Here is a 14,355-nt window from a genome sequence, read left to right as displayed (position 1 = left end):
CGGCTCTTCTCCGGCCCGCCACACCGTGCGCTCGCCGCTTTTGCTGCCCCGCCGTGCGGGAGGCGCGGCGCCGCTGGAAGCGTGACCCGCGCGGGTACGAGGATTTCCGTCCGAGGGAGCGCTCGGTAAGCGGCCCGTCCGTCCCCCCGCCTCCTCTTCTGCCTGTGGGCTATGTAAGGCGGTCTTAAAGCTGGTGGGGATGGGCAGAGCCCCTCAGGGATCACTTGGGATGGCAGGACGGCTTAGGTGTGTGAAGGTGGCCTCGCCTCTCTCCCGTAGGCTGCACTTGACAAGAGAGAAATAGAGGGAACAGCTAGTAGGTGACGCGAATCTTCACTGAGACCAAACCCGACCTTATTTTGAGATACAGCACTTCCTCTAACGTTTTGTTTTGTTTATAAAGCAAGGAAAATCAAGACCACAATGAAACGCGAAGCGTTTTTACAAGCTGTGTCTAAAGAGTCAATTGAAGACTTCTTGCGTTATACTCAGAAACCTGTAAGTAAGCCATGATACGTGTGCATGGCCAATAATATTGTCTCTTATTAGTGCAGAAATGTTGTGATATAGGTACAAAAACTATTTCTCTGGTATCTGTCGATGTGCCAAAATAATTGCTGTAGAAAATAAGTTTAAATGGCACTTAAGGGAACTTAGCTGAAAAAGCTGTAGAATCTGAATTTTTGCTGTTTATGAACCAACTAATTTTCTAACATTTGATTGTTGCGTATGGAGTTTACACTTTTTTTTTTTTTAAAGAAATGGTTTGTACCATGGTAATCTTAAAAAAAAAAAAAAAAAGTATTAATTTGATCTTGATGAATTTTTTTTGTTTGTTTTGCCTTTTTTTTTTGAAGTCAACCTCTGGAAGGTTTTATTGCTGTGCAATGAATATGAGCCAATATGAAACTATAGCAGAGATATGTTTATTTAGTAGTTGTTCCTTCATTCGATAGTTTAGTGTGTTCACTGCTTCTTTAGTCCAAATGTAACTATACTTGAGAGTTCTTTTTTGTCACTGTATGTTTTGGAGATGACATAGATTGCTCTCTGAATTCAGTGTGGAGAGAGGTGGGAGGAACAACAAAACAGATCCACTGAAATCTGCTAATTAAAAGTTCACTCACATTCTGTATATGATGTTGCATAGTCATCAGAAGTAATATTTTGCATTGTGGTGTTTTTCACTAAGCTTTAATCTGTCTGATATTAAGATATACATGATTTCCCCTAAATATCTTTTTGTTAGCCTTAACAAATGGTATTATTAGTTTAGTTTCTTAAGCTTTCTTCTCAATATTTTTGTAATATTACCTGTGTCAGGATAAATAAGTGGCTCAGTTGGCCTCTATGTCCACAGAGGTATGAGCCAATTTACTACGTAGAAAATGTATTAAACCTCTGATTTCTATGGTAAGGATCATGTTCTATGTAATAAGCTTAGAAATTTCTGGCACCTAAATGTCACTGAATCTGTTTTTCCAAGAAACTTGATAGGTTTTCCATTTGCACTCTTGTATGTAATTAGAGATGACTTCTCTTTTTTTCTGGATTGCCTTTGCTTAAAGCCTCCTCATTTTTCCCCAAATCTAGACGCTTCAACAAGAAACTATTCTGTTTAGGGTAAAGTACAATACCTGCATATTTTCCTGTTTGATTAATTTGGTCTTGTTGTTTCTGCCATCTTTATCTAGTAATCTGTCTTAATATATCCTGGCATATTTGGAATAAAAATTGTGGGTTTTTTGTACTTTCATTTTTATCACCAGTTCAGGAGAGTTGTCTTGCAATGGTGTTTTTTTTATTCGTTTCCTTTTGAAATGTTCAGTGATAGAAGGTATTGGACCAGGTTTTATTTTAGGACGAGGATCCTCATCTTAGGATCTCCCTTGAATAATTCTTGACTGGCTTTCTGGAGGATGCTGTGTTAGAGTATTCTGTCCTTTAAAAGTGGATATAGAAATGCAGAAAGAAGAGGCAAGCATGGTTAGGGCCTCACTGCTTTCTTTAGTTTTCATATTATATCTATACCCTGCTTTTTCACTTATTTTGTGCTCTAGCCTCAGAATTTGCCTTTTTTACTTTTATTTAGAGTTCTGTTCTTAGCATCACTGCTTTCAATGTATCTAATTTCTACACCCTCCCAGCCCTTCTTGAATTTTCTTTTCCTCTCAGTGTTTTGTTTCATTTACAACTTCTGAAATTCCACGAGTTTGCTAACTTTCCTTCAATATTTGCCTTGGGCTTTTCACTTCTCTGTCCTTGTCATCTTTTAAAAATATTACCATTTTCTGGTGCTGTTCACTGAGGTCTTTAGCAGGTGCTGTTAAATTTTTCCACTAAATCCTGTTCCAGTTGAAGACAATACATCATTTCTTACACAGGAAAATAGGAATCACAGCTATGACGATCATTCAATGACATCCTTTTTCCTCATAAGTTTTGGAATAATTCTGTCTCCTTTTTTTTTTCTTTTTTTCCAAAGAAAGATCAGAGAGCTCTAGTCTTCTTATGAATTTATTCTTTTTGGCTGAAACAGTGCAATCTTAATATCCTGTCTTTTCGGTGTTTTTTTTTTGAAGTAGAGGGCTGCAGAGATCCCTGTGTGGCCTTTGGTTTATTGTGTTTGTTTCCAGATGTAGAAAGGATAGAAATTCTGTTACAAACATGTAACAGGATCTTTCATCTCATACCCTTTTGGAAACTTTCTAATATTTGCTGCTGCTTTTTTCATTATTTTTCTAATTTTCTTTTACCCTTCAACTTTTTTCTTTTTGGTTCCTTTGTTTAGTGTATCTGCAAACTAATTTTTTTTTTTCCAATATCATGGACATTCTTATTCTTTCCTCTGAAGTGTTTTTGATCTAGTAAACCTTCACTTCAGTATTGTAAATTGCATCTCAAAAATTCTCTGCTTCCTCTTGGATGTGTCTTTTTTTTTTCCCCTCATCTTTTCTCTGCATGTTCCCTTTCCTAGCAGGTTGCCTACCCTTCTTTGATACTAACAGGCTCCTTGTGTCTCTGAGGTAAATTCTTTAGCAAGGCTCTTCAGAGGAAGTAGTTAAGATCAGACTCCTAATGAAGTCTCTTAGAAAGACGAATAGTAGCTTCTCCTTCAGTAGAGCTTATGAGGGAAGGATGGGGTTAGTGTGCTCAGGAGTTAAGTTTGATTGGGGAAGGCTTTAAAACAATGCAGTATTCAGAGCACATACTGTGCAAATTGTCCTCCGAAATCTGTATGATCAGGGACTTTATTTCTGTGCAGTTGTGAGCTGCTTAGCCCAGGGGTATGGAATTGTCTTCACTGGGAATGAAGTATTTAGAACACATGAGATGCAGGGGTTGATGGAATTGTCTCCATGAGGAATGAAGTATTCAGGACACATGTGATACAGTAGGGTATGTGATTTATGTTCAGTAATCTTGTTCTCAAGAGCTAAAGACTTTAGTCTTAACAGAAGCATTCTTTTTTCATGATTTTAAGCAACAGGAAATTTCTCCTGCTATTTTTTAAAGAAATACAATTTACAGAAAGTATTTTATGTCTAACTGCAGAGGAATGGAAATTAATCCTTAATGTAGAAAAAAGCATTAATTCTAGGAAATATGGTGGTGAAATGTAAGCCACTTTACTGATGTGGAATTGTGTGATATCTCATGACCATTCACAGAAAAATACATTTGATCCTTTTGACTTGAACGAACTACTTCAAGAATTGCCAAGAAAGCAAAAACAAGTACTGTGGGAGAGACTGACAAAGCTATTGACTGAGACTTTGATGGAGAACCCTGTGGAAACATGGCAGAGGATTGAAAATAACGGTGACATGGAAGTTGAGATAGTTCCAGAAATGGTAAAAACCTTGTATAAATAAACATATGATGAGTATTTCATATTTTCTGGGATATAAAATTTCCATTTCTATTTCCATAGCATCTGAAAACATGCAAGGGTTATCAAACAAGTTCCAAACATTGCCTGCCCACCCCGTGCTTAACTGACTTCACTCACATGCTTTGGTCAAGATGAAGTTATGATTAGCCTATACTGTAAAAGGTTATATCTGCTGATAACTTTAACTATCAACAATGGGACTTAGTTTTTTCAGTAGTGTTGAGTGGGCTTTTGTACGTTTTATTGAAATAAATAAATGTTGATATCTCAGATGTTCTTTAAGTATCTGGCATATACTATAAGAAACTCACTACCTGTTTTATTATGTCATTTTACTGAATGAAGGTCGTGAAGTTGAGATTTGAATGTCCCTCCCACAAATTTAGCTTTTACAGATTTTTCCTGACTCATACTGCCTTCTGCACTGTAGTCTGTAGAGTCTTGAGAATATTGGGAGTAAATGTTTTTTTAATTTTGGACTAAGAAAAATGCAATGGGGAAGTCATTAGGGAGACCTGGAGGCTTGTAGAAAATCTGTCTTTTGTAGAGGCATACAGAATCCTGTACCTGCAGCTAAAGTCACCACACCCACATGTGTTTGAGTTGCATGAGACTCTGCTTGTTAGGGGTTTTAGCTCTGAAATGGAAGTACGTTTGATTTGGTTTGTTACAGATTAAGTTTTTACTGGAGGAATGGAAAGTACAGTCACAAATTTATCTGCTAGCTGGAGCTGAAAGCCCCTTTCAAATTTGAACTGGATATACTTTAAAAAAAACTGTGCTTTTGTCTCTTATTTGATCTGTTTGGGGTGCCAGTATACTGTGTTCAAAACGGGAGCTTAGTGAACAATTCAGCTTTGCTCCCTGTTGCTAAGGACTGTTTCTTGTGTAATTATCTTCTGAGTATAAAATAAACTGCAGAATTGTTTCCTCAACATTTCTTTCTTTCAGAAACAAAGTGTAGCTGTGATGCAAGGAGTGACAGCAGTAGTTATTGCTTCCATACCTGCAGTGGATGAAGCTGTAAACTACAAAGCTCTTCTAGAATGCGTTTTTATATTAAACGGTGCGTACTTCTCTGTTCTAGAGCACAGCATTACACTGGGGTTTTTAGCAGATGAGAGAGTATATGAGATGTTGTGTTTGACCTGACTGGCAGAAGTTTGACCTGACAGAATTTAGATGAGACAAGTTGATACTAATGTGAGCTCTTATTTGTGAGACAAAATTAAGGGACCATTTACTTAAAAATCAGTTATATAATCTAGAAGTTGGTACTTAAACCGTTTTCTTTCTCCCAGCTGTTCACCTGATGATAGGTAACTTTTATTATTCTGTGGTTTATATTATTTTTGAGGCAAAACTTATGATTCCATTGTTACTGATCCAAAAACTTGACCAAAACCTTAAAGTCAGCAAAGCTGCCTAAATATCACAGTCCTTAAGTCATTAAGGTGTGTAAATATGGCAAGAGCTGGTTGACGATGTGAGGTATAGTGTACTAACAGACTAGTATTTTACAGGAATAACTTGGTTCATTGCAGTAAATAAACATTTTATTACTGTTACAGGTATTCTTCCTGCATTACCTGATTCTGAAAAAATCTTACATGGTGCTATCCAACATGTATGTGAAATGTGGTGGGAGAAAGGACTTGAAGGGAAGGAGCAGCTAGGGAAGACTCTGTTTATCATTCTCCTAAGAAAAAGCCTGAATAAAGCTGCTACGGTATGCTGAAGCTATAGTAACTTTTAGATTATTGCTGAGTATCCCAAGAAAGATTATCCCTCCAAAATACCTTTTACTTCAATGTCCTGGTGCTTCTCAATTAAAGACACCTAAGTCACATACTGGCTCCAAAGTGTCTTTTTGGTGTTACGTGCATATGCCTTCTCTAGAACAAACTTAAGATTTTTGGCATCAGTTACAAGGGAACTAGTTTTTTTTACACATTTAAAAAAATTATTAATCACTCATTTGCAAAGTCAAATGTCCGAGGTCTCAATAGCAATTAACTTTTTTAGTTATTTCGGTGTTTAAGTAATGTGCTCAGCTACTCATAGAGACTTCTTATGTGGGAAGCTTAATTTTCTGTTACTCTTTATCTTTACAAATAATTTCTCTTATTTCTCTATTAGCAGACTGAAGTTCTTTTTTTAAAATTTGTGAGTTACTTAAAGTATTGTGGCATACATCCTTTGCACGAACCCAATAAATGTCTCCTTTACTTGTTTCTTTTATTTTTCCCTGTTAACTGCTTTCATTGTATAAAGTTTCAAAAGTGGAATAATACAGTTTTCATCTATTTTGCATGAAATAACAGCTTTCTTTTTGACCTTAAGCATGTCTTCCATTGTTGAAAGTCAGTATTTCTGCAGTTACACGTATTTTTGTAATTTTTCCTAATGATATAGTGAAAGACAGTTAATGTTCATCATTTTACAATCTCCAAACCTTCTGTCTGTAGCAATGCATTTCAAATGCATTACTCAAAATTCTTTAAATGTTCCTGCACATTAAAGCTATACCTACTTGACTATAATGTGGGCTTTTTTTCCTGTCAGGGTGCAGATATAATTCGTTTATGGAATCTTCATCAGACGTTGCTCTGTTTTGATTATGATTCAGAGGAGAGTAATGAAGTCAAGGACTTGTTGCTTCAGTGTTTCATGAGTGTAAAGCACATTAAAAAAGAAGAGGTAAGCAAAATTTATCTTGCTGTGATTTTATGTGAGTGGGCTTTGGTTACTTTTTAGTGGTTTTGCATTAAGCCTTTTTTTACGGTACAGCAGGTAGCAATAGGAGACAAATTGTCTCTTACTCCAAGCTATAAATGGTTGATATTCTGTTTCTTTTGGAAAACCTTTTACTCCTATTCCAGACTAAAGTGTAAAAGTGTATGTCTAAATCATCACTCAAGTTCTTGTATCCTGAGATAGCAAGATCCAAGTGCTTGGCTTCCCGTGCATGTCCCTCAATATTCAAAACCATTCCTTGGTATAGTTATTTTCTTTTATAGCAGTTTTGCTTTTATTGAAGACAGGTAACTGTTGCAAAATTTCCCTTCGAAATGATTGCATTTAGAAGATTGTATTGCCATAGTCTGTTTTACAAATAGCATATGAGCAACCCAACTTTAAAGCAAAATAAAAATTATTTTATTTCACTACCTAAATTTCTCTCAGTGAAGAATTGCTGTATTGTTTGTGCCCGTGCAACAAAATAGTAGTATCCAAGTTTTTTTTTTCTGGTTAGGTGGCAAGACAAACTGGCTCTAAAGTTCTAACTCTCCCTTGTCTGATTAAAATATATATATATATATATATGTGTATATTCCCTTTCATGGAATATATGAACTTCTGTCATAAAATGAGCTCTGAGATTGCTGCATGTTTGTGGCAGTTTGGGGATACGGTGTTTTAAAAATGGTGGTAGCAAGTGAATTGGGTGAAATGTTTGACAGACCAGGTTTTGGATACCTGACACTAAGTTTGGAGTTTTTGTTACTTACACATTGTATTTTTAAGATGGTTTAATTTTGACTGAAGTTGGATTGTATTAAGACAATGTGAGAATTGGGAGGGGAAGAAGAGAAAACATGAGTGGAAAGAGGAAAGATGGGTGAGGCTTTGACTGGTTTTGCGTTTAGTTTTCTGTCCTTGGTGTATTTAATTTTAGGTTATTTTTTGTCCTCTGGAAAAAGTGTGTACCTGTACATGTTCTTTCTCACTGTACTTAAAATACTTTAGCTGTATTTGATTCTGTATTAATTCTTTCCTTCTGTTTCATTTTAATTCACTGCATCACTTTAATATTTCACATTCATATAGACAGAGTAAATATTTGGGAAATGTATACATGTAAAATGAAACTGCTGTCTAGGCTTCAGAAGCAACTTTTTGTAGTTTTTTTCTTCCACAACTTGTGAGATTTTTAGTATAACATATTATTACTATACAGATTTTTCTAAAGGAAGTTTGTACCTTGAATTTTTGAATGAAACAGCCTTCAGTATAAAAGCTTTGGTTTTTTATTTTTTGGGAAAAAGCGATAATAAACAGACTTGGTACTTTATCTTTCTCCTGATATATCAAAACACATCCTCTTAGCTCCACAAGAATATGCAGATTTGGTCATACTTTGCACACTTTTCTGCTTTTGCTCCTCCCTCCTCCCAGCGACTTCTGGTCTCTTGACACTTCACGGTTTCCTTTTCATAAGCCTGTCTTGTTCAAAGTAGGTACAGAGAGTGCCTTACTGCAGTCTTTGCTCTGGCCTGTGATCGTTAGTGGTTTAAACCCTTAATCCTGGATCCTAAGCTTTATGGCTAGAAGGATTAACTGCAAGTAGCAGCTCCCTGCTGAGAGTTGAATTTGCACTGTTAGTACATCCATTCCTTTCTGATAAAGCTGAAAGATGTAAACCACTGTTCATAAAATATAGACTGTTATTACGTCCAGTCTTCTCATCACTTCTTTCCATTGAATGACCAGTATTGCTTGCCATGCATCAATTCAGAGTGCTGAAAACTTTGACTGGGCTTGGGGAACTTTCTTAATTTCAGAGAATGCCTTTTTAATATTGTTGAGGTCTGTTTATTAGCTTAAACCTCTTTACAAAAAGGTATAAATGCTGACAGCACAGCTGACAGGTCTGTAGTCATTGTTGCCAGATCCTCTTCTGGACCTGGCCTGCTTATTAGATCATGATAGTGGGTAGAACTTGATTGGGTGCCTCTCGGCCCTGAAAGAGCTTCAAGCTCTTAATCTCCAAGCCTGGTGAGTTCTGACACGTAATCAAGGATGTCATATAATTCTCACAAGTAACAAGTGATAGGACAAGAGGAAATGGCCTCAAGTTGCACCAGAGGAGGTCTAGGTTGGTTATTAGGAAAAATTTCTTCACTGAAGGGGTTATCAAGCATTGGAACAGGCTGCCCAGGGACGTGGTTGAATCACCATCCCTGGATGTGTTCAGAAGTCCTGTAGATATGGAGCTTCGGGACATGGTTTAGCAGTGGACTTGGTAGTGTTAGGTGAACGGTTGGACTCTGATCTTAAAGATCTTTTCCAACCTAAACAATTCTATGATTCTGTGTTTTGGCCATTCTCTGACTTTTTGCTAATTTTAAGCTGTACCTATTTAGGCATACTCTGTTTTTTTGGGGTTCTTTTTCCTTAAAAAAAAAAAAAGTTTAACAGGGGAGGGAGGGGAAATAATAGTTGCTCTTCCTAATTTTTCTTCTGGTTATGTCTAAATAAACAATGCTGCTGAGCATTAATTTTAGTGCTACAGAGTTTGAGGTTGGAAGGGACCTCTGGAGATCATCTGGTCCAACACCCTTGCTCAAAGCAGTCAGCTAGAGCAAGGTGCTCAGGGCTGTATCCAGTTGGGTTTTGAATATCTCCAAGGGTGGAGACCCCACAACCTCTTTGGGCAAATTGCTGCAGTGTTCAGTTGCCCTGTCAGTGAAAGTAATTTTTAAAAATTAAAGCTAAATTAAAATAAAGTATTTGTTATGTTTATGAGGAATTTCTTGTAATTTTGTGGCCATTGACATTTGTCCAGTCACTGGGCACCACTGAGTAGAGTCTGTGACCACTGTCTTTACATCTCCTGTCAGGTATTTATGCATGTTGATAATAACCTTCCTGAGCCTTCTCTCCTCCAGGCTGAACAAGCTCGGGTCTTGTAGCCTCTCCTCATATGAAGGATGCTCATGTTCATTAATTATCTTTGTGGCCTTTCACTCGACTTGTTCCAGCATGTCCATGTCTCTTTTAATGGGGAGCCCAGGACTGGACTCAGCACTCCAGATGTGCATCACCAGTGCTTAGCAGATGGGAAGGATCACCTCCCTCAGCCAGCTGACAGCACTTCTCGTAGTGCAGCCCAGGATGGCTTTAACCACCTTTGCTGTAAGGGCACGTTGCTGATTTCTAGTCAACTTGTCAACCCCAGCCTCTTTTCCAGGTGCAGGACTTTGCATTTCTCATTGTTGAACTCTACATTCTTGTTTGTTTGCATGTTTCTCCAGACTGGGTGCCTCTGAACAGCAGAACACCCAGTCTGGTGTATCAGCCCTTCCTCTTGATTAGCTGCAAAATTGCATGTGCTTGTCTCATCATCTAGGTCATTAATGGAGATGTTAAACAGCATTGGCACCACTATTCACCTCTGGGGTGCACCACTACTGACTTGTTGCCAGCTGAACTTCATACTCTGATCTAATGCTCTAACACGTGCAACTTCTGAAAACACTACTGCAAGTAATAGGATTTTTTTATGTCCTCTTTTTCCATTTGGAAAATGTCTTGCAAACCTGAGTGCTGTATCTGAGTATTGCTAGAGTCAAGGAAGCTTTTTGCATCATCTCACAATGCTTGTTCACCCATGCAGGCTTGTTCACCCTTGCAGTTTCTTCAGTGGTGTGTTCATGGGAGTTTCTCTTGCATCTTCTCATTCCTGTCTCCCAGCTGCTGTTCCATAGCATTTGTTTGGTTTTTGTTTTTTTTTTTTTCCCCCCTTCTAAAATGTTATCACAGAGGTGCTACCACCACTGCAGATGGGCTAAGCCTTGGCCAGCAGCAGGTCTGGCTGGAGCTGGCTGGTATTGGCTCTGTTGGACATGGGGGAAGCTTCTAGCAGCTTCTCACAGATGTCACCCCTGTAGCCCCTCTACTACCAAAACCTTGTCACATAAACCAAATATGCAAGTCACTTTACATCCGTGAGGAAACCACTTCAAAATAAAAAGGGAACAAAACCCATTCTGGAAAGGTTGCAAGACAGGCTTCAGTTAAATTAGGTGTCTGAACCCAATTTAGACATCTACACAGGAGCCTAATCAGTACAGGTCCTGGGAAGAGTTTAATTGCTTTAAGTGTAAGTGAATGACCTGTGCTACATTGAATGATCTAAGTTGCCTCAGACATCCACACGGGGCTGGTGCATAATACACAGTCCTCTGCCTTCTGGAAAGCATCTGAGTGTTTGCACCTGCTCTGTGTTTGGGCAGTGACACACTGTGTCTAGGCAGGGGAGCTGACAGAGCAGTTCGGCTTCACAAAGCAGTTACTAAACAACTGATCACCTAAATCACTCTCCAGGCAATTAACATTCTAGGGACTTAAAAATCCAGATTTACGTGCCTCAGGTTGTGAGCTGGAATCCACCCGGATGTGTGAGCTGCTGCTACAGATCCAGAATGGTAACTGTCTGGGATTTTTCTAGCTCTGTAGGCAGATTCTTGGAATTCAAAGTATTTGCACCATGTTCTTGTTACTATAAAGCCATTGTACTTCTGTTCCAAGTCCTTCTGTTTGGGATTTTGCATCCTGAGGGAGTTAATTTTAGTGACAGCCCACCTTATGGGTGTTCTCTAGTTTCTCTGCCTGGCTCATTTTGCTAACAGTAGAAATCTGGCAGCTACATGGCCAACACAGCCCCAGTATCTCTGGTGGACCTTTCCCTTGCATTCTGTGGCTATCTGTAAAATGCTAATAGTCATACCAAATATCAACATGATGTATGACTTGCCTTGAGATGAAGCTGATCTCCCATATATCAGGACTCGTACTCCTTTTAGTGCCTGCAAGCTTGTTCTACAGTTCCTACGAAAAGTATAACTAATTATTTTAGAGTACACATCCCAGAGCATAGCTCCATAGCACATTAAGCTGAGGTACCTGCAGGTGGCAATGGTCCTGTGTTGCCTGCAGTGGGTTACCACTCCTGTTTTCCTCTCCACAGTATGAATGCTCAAGCAGCAATGGCCTGGTCTGATTGAAGGAGGTAGCTGAACAGTTTTTTTTCCTAGTAAGATTATTTTTCAGGCAGATTAACTGCCTGGACTGGTTGCAAGGATGAAGGAAAGGGGGCAGTCAGCAATGTGGAATCCTGGTTCTAGACCAGATTAAACAGAGAATTTATGCCTCATTACAAGAACAGGGAGTTCAGTTTTTCTGCTTTCCCAGACTGTGCTATTCAATGCAGAGTAATATTTATCAGAGGCTTATTTTCAGGCTGCATTAGTAGAGTGATCCTCTGAATTTATATCTCTGTGTGATTTATGAAAACATTCTTGTTCAGATGGGATTTTCAGTCAATCAGCTGGAGAGCTGTGCAGAGAACATATTTTAGAGGTAGGACTGTTCTTCTCTCTTCTTCCTTGCTAATCATCTGTGTGTATAGAACAGACAAAATCATGTGTACTATGTCCACATGCACAGCAATACCAGATGCCCAAACCCTGTTAATGCTTTAACTCAGAAGATAACAAGTTCACAATCTCATTCACCTGTCACCACTTTATCTCTCATGATACTCAGAAGGCTGATAACGATCATTTCAGATTCATTGATCACAGATACCAGATTCAATTAGAGGCATTTACTGTATCATTTTCAGGACCAGGGTCAATCTGCTGAAATCTAAGGCAAAAAAGAATCAGTTGAAAGCTGCTTTTTGGTTTTTCTTAATCTATCTTGCTGATGGGATTTTAGGAGATGAGATGAGTTTGACTTTTTCCTCATCTTTGCCTTATTGAGGCAGGAACTGAAGGTTAAGACTCCCTTGACTTTTTGGTTTGTCAGGGGTGTTGATGAAAGAGTGCACCACTGGTACTCCAGTATATGTATTATACCACCAAAGCTGGGGATGAATCACTTTTTTTCATTTTTTTTTTTTTTTTTTTTTTCTTTTCGTGATAGAGGAAGCTCTAGGATGGATTCCATCAGACACATAGTCAAGGATCTTGACATTGTATTTAGCTCTTGATTTCTATGCTCTTCTAAATTACTTTTTCACTTGAAGATATTTAAGCTACCAGTTCCACTAAAGGGCACTTTCTGCCTATATATGCTTTCTTCTCTCTACCCCTACTCTATAATATTCCAGCTCAAATTATGTCTGGCATTCTCAGCCTTATTTTGTCATAGGTCTGAACATAACTGTTGGTCCAGCTCTTGATGGGGGTGCCTTTGAACCTCTGCTAATTGTTCAGTGGACTTTTTGAACTTCTGCCAATGTGCTCTTTACTATTGCTCTTATTAATTTTCCTGATTTATTTTTGACTAGCAAGCTGACCAGGTACAAAGGATTCTTACAACTGGCTGATTCACCCTTATGTGTGGTCAAAGTTTTCAAGGTCTCAGAAGCTGTATGCCTTCACTTCATCTGTAAGATGAGCCAGAGTGAGGTGTCTATACAGACACTGTGTAAAGCCGTGGGTACCAATACCAGTTCTGTGGGTAGATCTTGCTGATTCCAGAAGAGCAAGGGCTTATTTCCTCCATCCACAGCCTTCCACTGCCTTTTCTTGCAAAGTTTTGTTGCTCTTCAGATTTGTCATCACCATTTCTGACTTGCTAAAATGGAAGAAAACTAATGAAAAAACATGAAAATATATATTGATATTTAATGATTTAAAGCAGCTGCAGGGGGTTTGCAATATTACCTTTCATGATACACTAGGAAAGGAATTGCCCTTGCTCATCAGAACATTTATTTTCCTCAGTGGCCCAGCTGTTCTCTATGGCTTTGTTCAAAAAATGTTTCTGATTCAAGTGCTGGCAGAGTTGTCATGATATTTTATTTGTACCTTCACCATCATTACAGTGTCACCCTGGAGTGATACTGCACTTGACAGAGCTCTGATGATGTGGCCTTTGTGAGGGACCTGAGATACAAAGTCCCTTGTGATTATGGAATACTATTTGAAGCCACACTAAAACAGAAGGGACATTGAAAAAATGCAGGCAGACAGTGTAATCCACATATTCATTTGTTTTGTGTTTTCTCTACAGAATAAGTAACAGTAATGCTTGAATTCTTTTTAAAAATTGAGAATCTTAATATTTTTTTTTCAGCAATCTCATCTATGCTTTTTAAAATTAAACTTGTCATTTCTTTTTACTTTTAAGCTCTGTATTTACTGATTTGTGAGATGGCTTTTAAACTGGGTATTCCTCTGGGGTCTGACTTCCCCCTTTTTTTCCTCTTTTCCCCTCCCAACAGGGAAGAAGATTCTTGAGCTTTTTGTTCAGCTGGAATGTAAACTTCATTAAAATGATACATGGAACTGTTAAAAACCAATTACAATTCTTTCCAAGGTATGCATCACAGTTAGAGTTCTTAATGATCGTTAAGTGCTTGGCTAAAATCTTGTCTCACACTAAAATACCTAGTATATTGGTAAAATATATCAGAATCCAGAGACCTTCAAATCTGCTGAATATGACTGCTGTGTTGTTTCAGCAGCTTCATTTAATAGTTGCTCTGCATGTGCCTATGTGTATAGTTATAGGTGTAGTAAAATGCTTATTTAGCATTAACTAAAGCAAATGGCTTTCATATAAACCATCCTGCATTGCTTGCAGTGTTTGTGTGAGAGTTGCAGGACCATTTCTGCTTCTGTTAGTGTTTTTGGTTTTTTTTTCTGTGACCAACTCCTAATTTT

General features: G+C 38.2%; 1 protein-coding gene across 1 annotated transcript in view; it reads left to right on the top strand.

The window, feature by feature from the left end:
• Window positions 1-423: 423 nt before the first annotated feature.
• Window positions 424-14,355, top strand: part of NCAPG2 (non-SMC condensin II complex, subunit G2) — a gene marked incomplete at its 3' end in the record, with an annotated part of 42,891 nt that continues 28,959 nt past the window's right edge. Inside the window, exons 1-6 of the mRNA XM_008948183.1 lie at window positions 424-498; window positions 3,672-3,854; window positions 4,847-4,961; window positions 5,467-5,624; window positions 6,461-6,595; window positions 13,914-14,008. Of these exons, the coding sequence (XP_008946431.1) occupies window positions 424-498; window positions 3,672-3,854; window positions 4,847-4,961; window positions 5,467-5,624; window positions 6,461-6,595; window positions 13,914-14,008 (761 nt within the window). The remainder of the gene's footprint in view (window positions 499-3,671; window positions 3,855-4,846; window positions 4,962-5,466; window positions 5,625-6,460; window positions 6,596-13,913; window positions 14,009-14,355) is intronic.

The sequence above is a fragment of the Merops nubicus genome, unplaced genomic scaffold (assembly GCF_000691845.1).
Source record: "Merops nubicus isolate BGI_N331 unplaced genomic scaffold, ASM69184v1 scaffold15639, whole genome shotgun sequence".
Taxonomy (NCBI): domain Eukaryota; kingdom Metazoa; phylum Chordata; class Aves; order Coraciiformes; family Meropidae; genus Merops; species Merops nubicus.
This window is presented reverse-complemented; position numbering and strand designations above follow the sequence as displayed.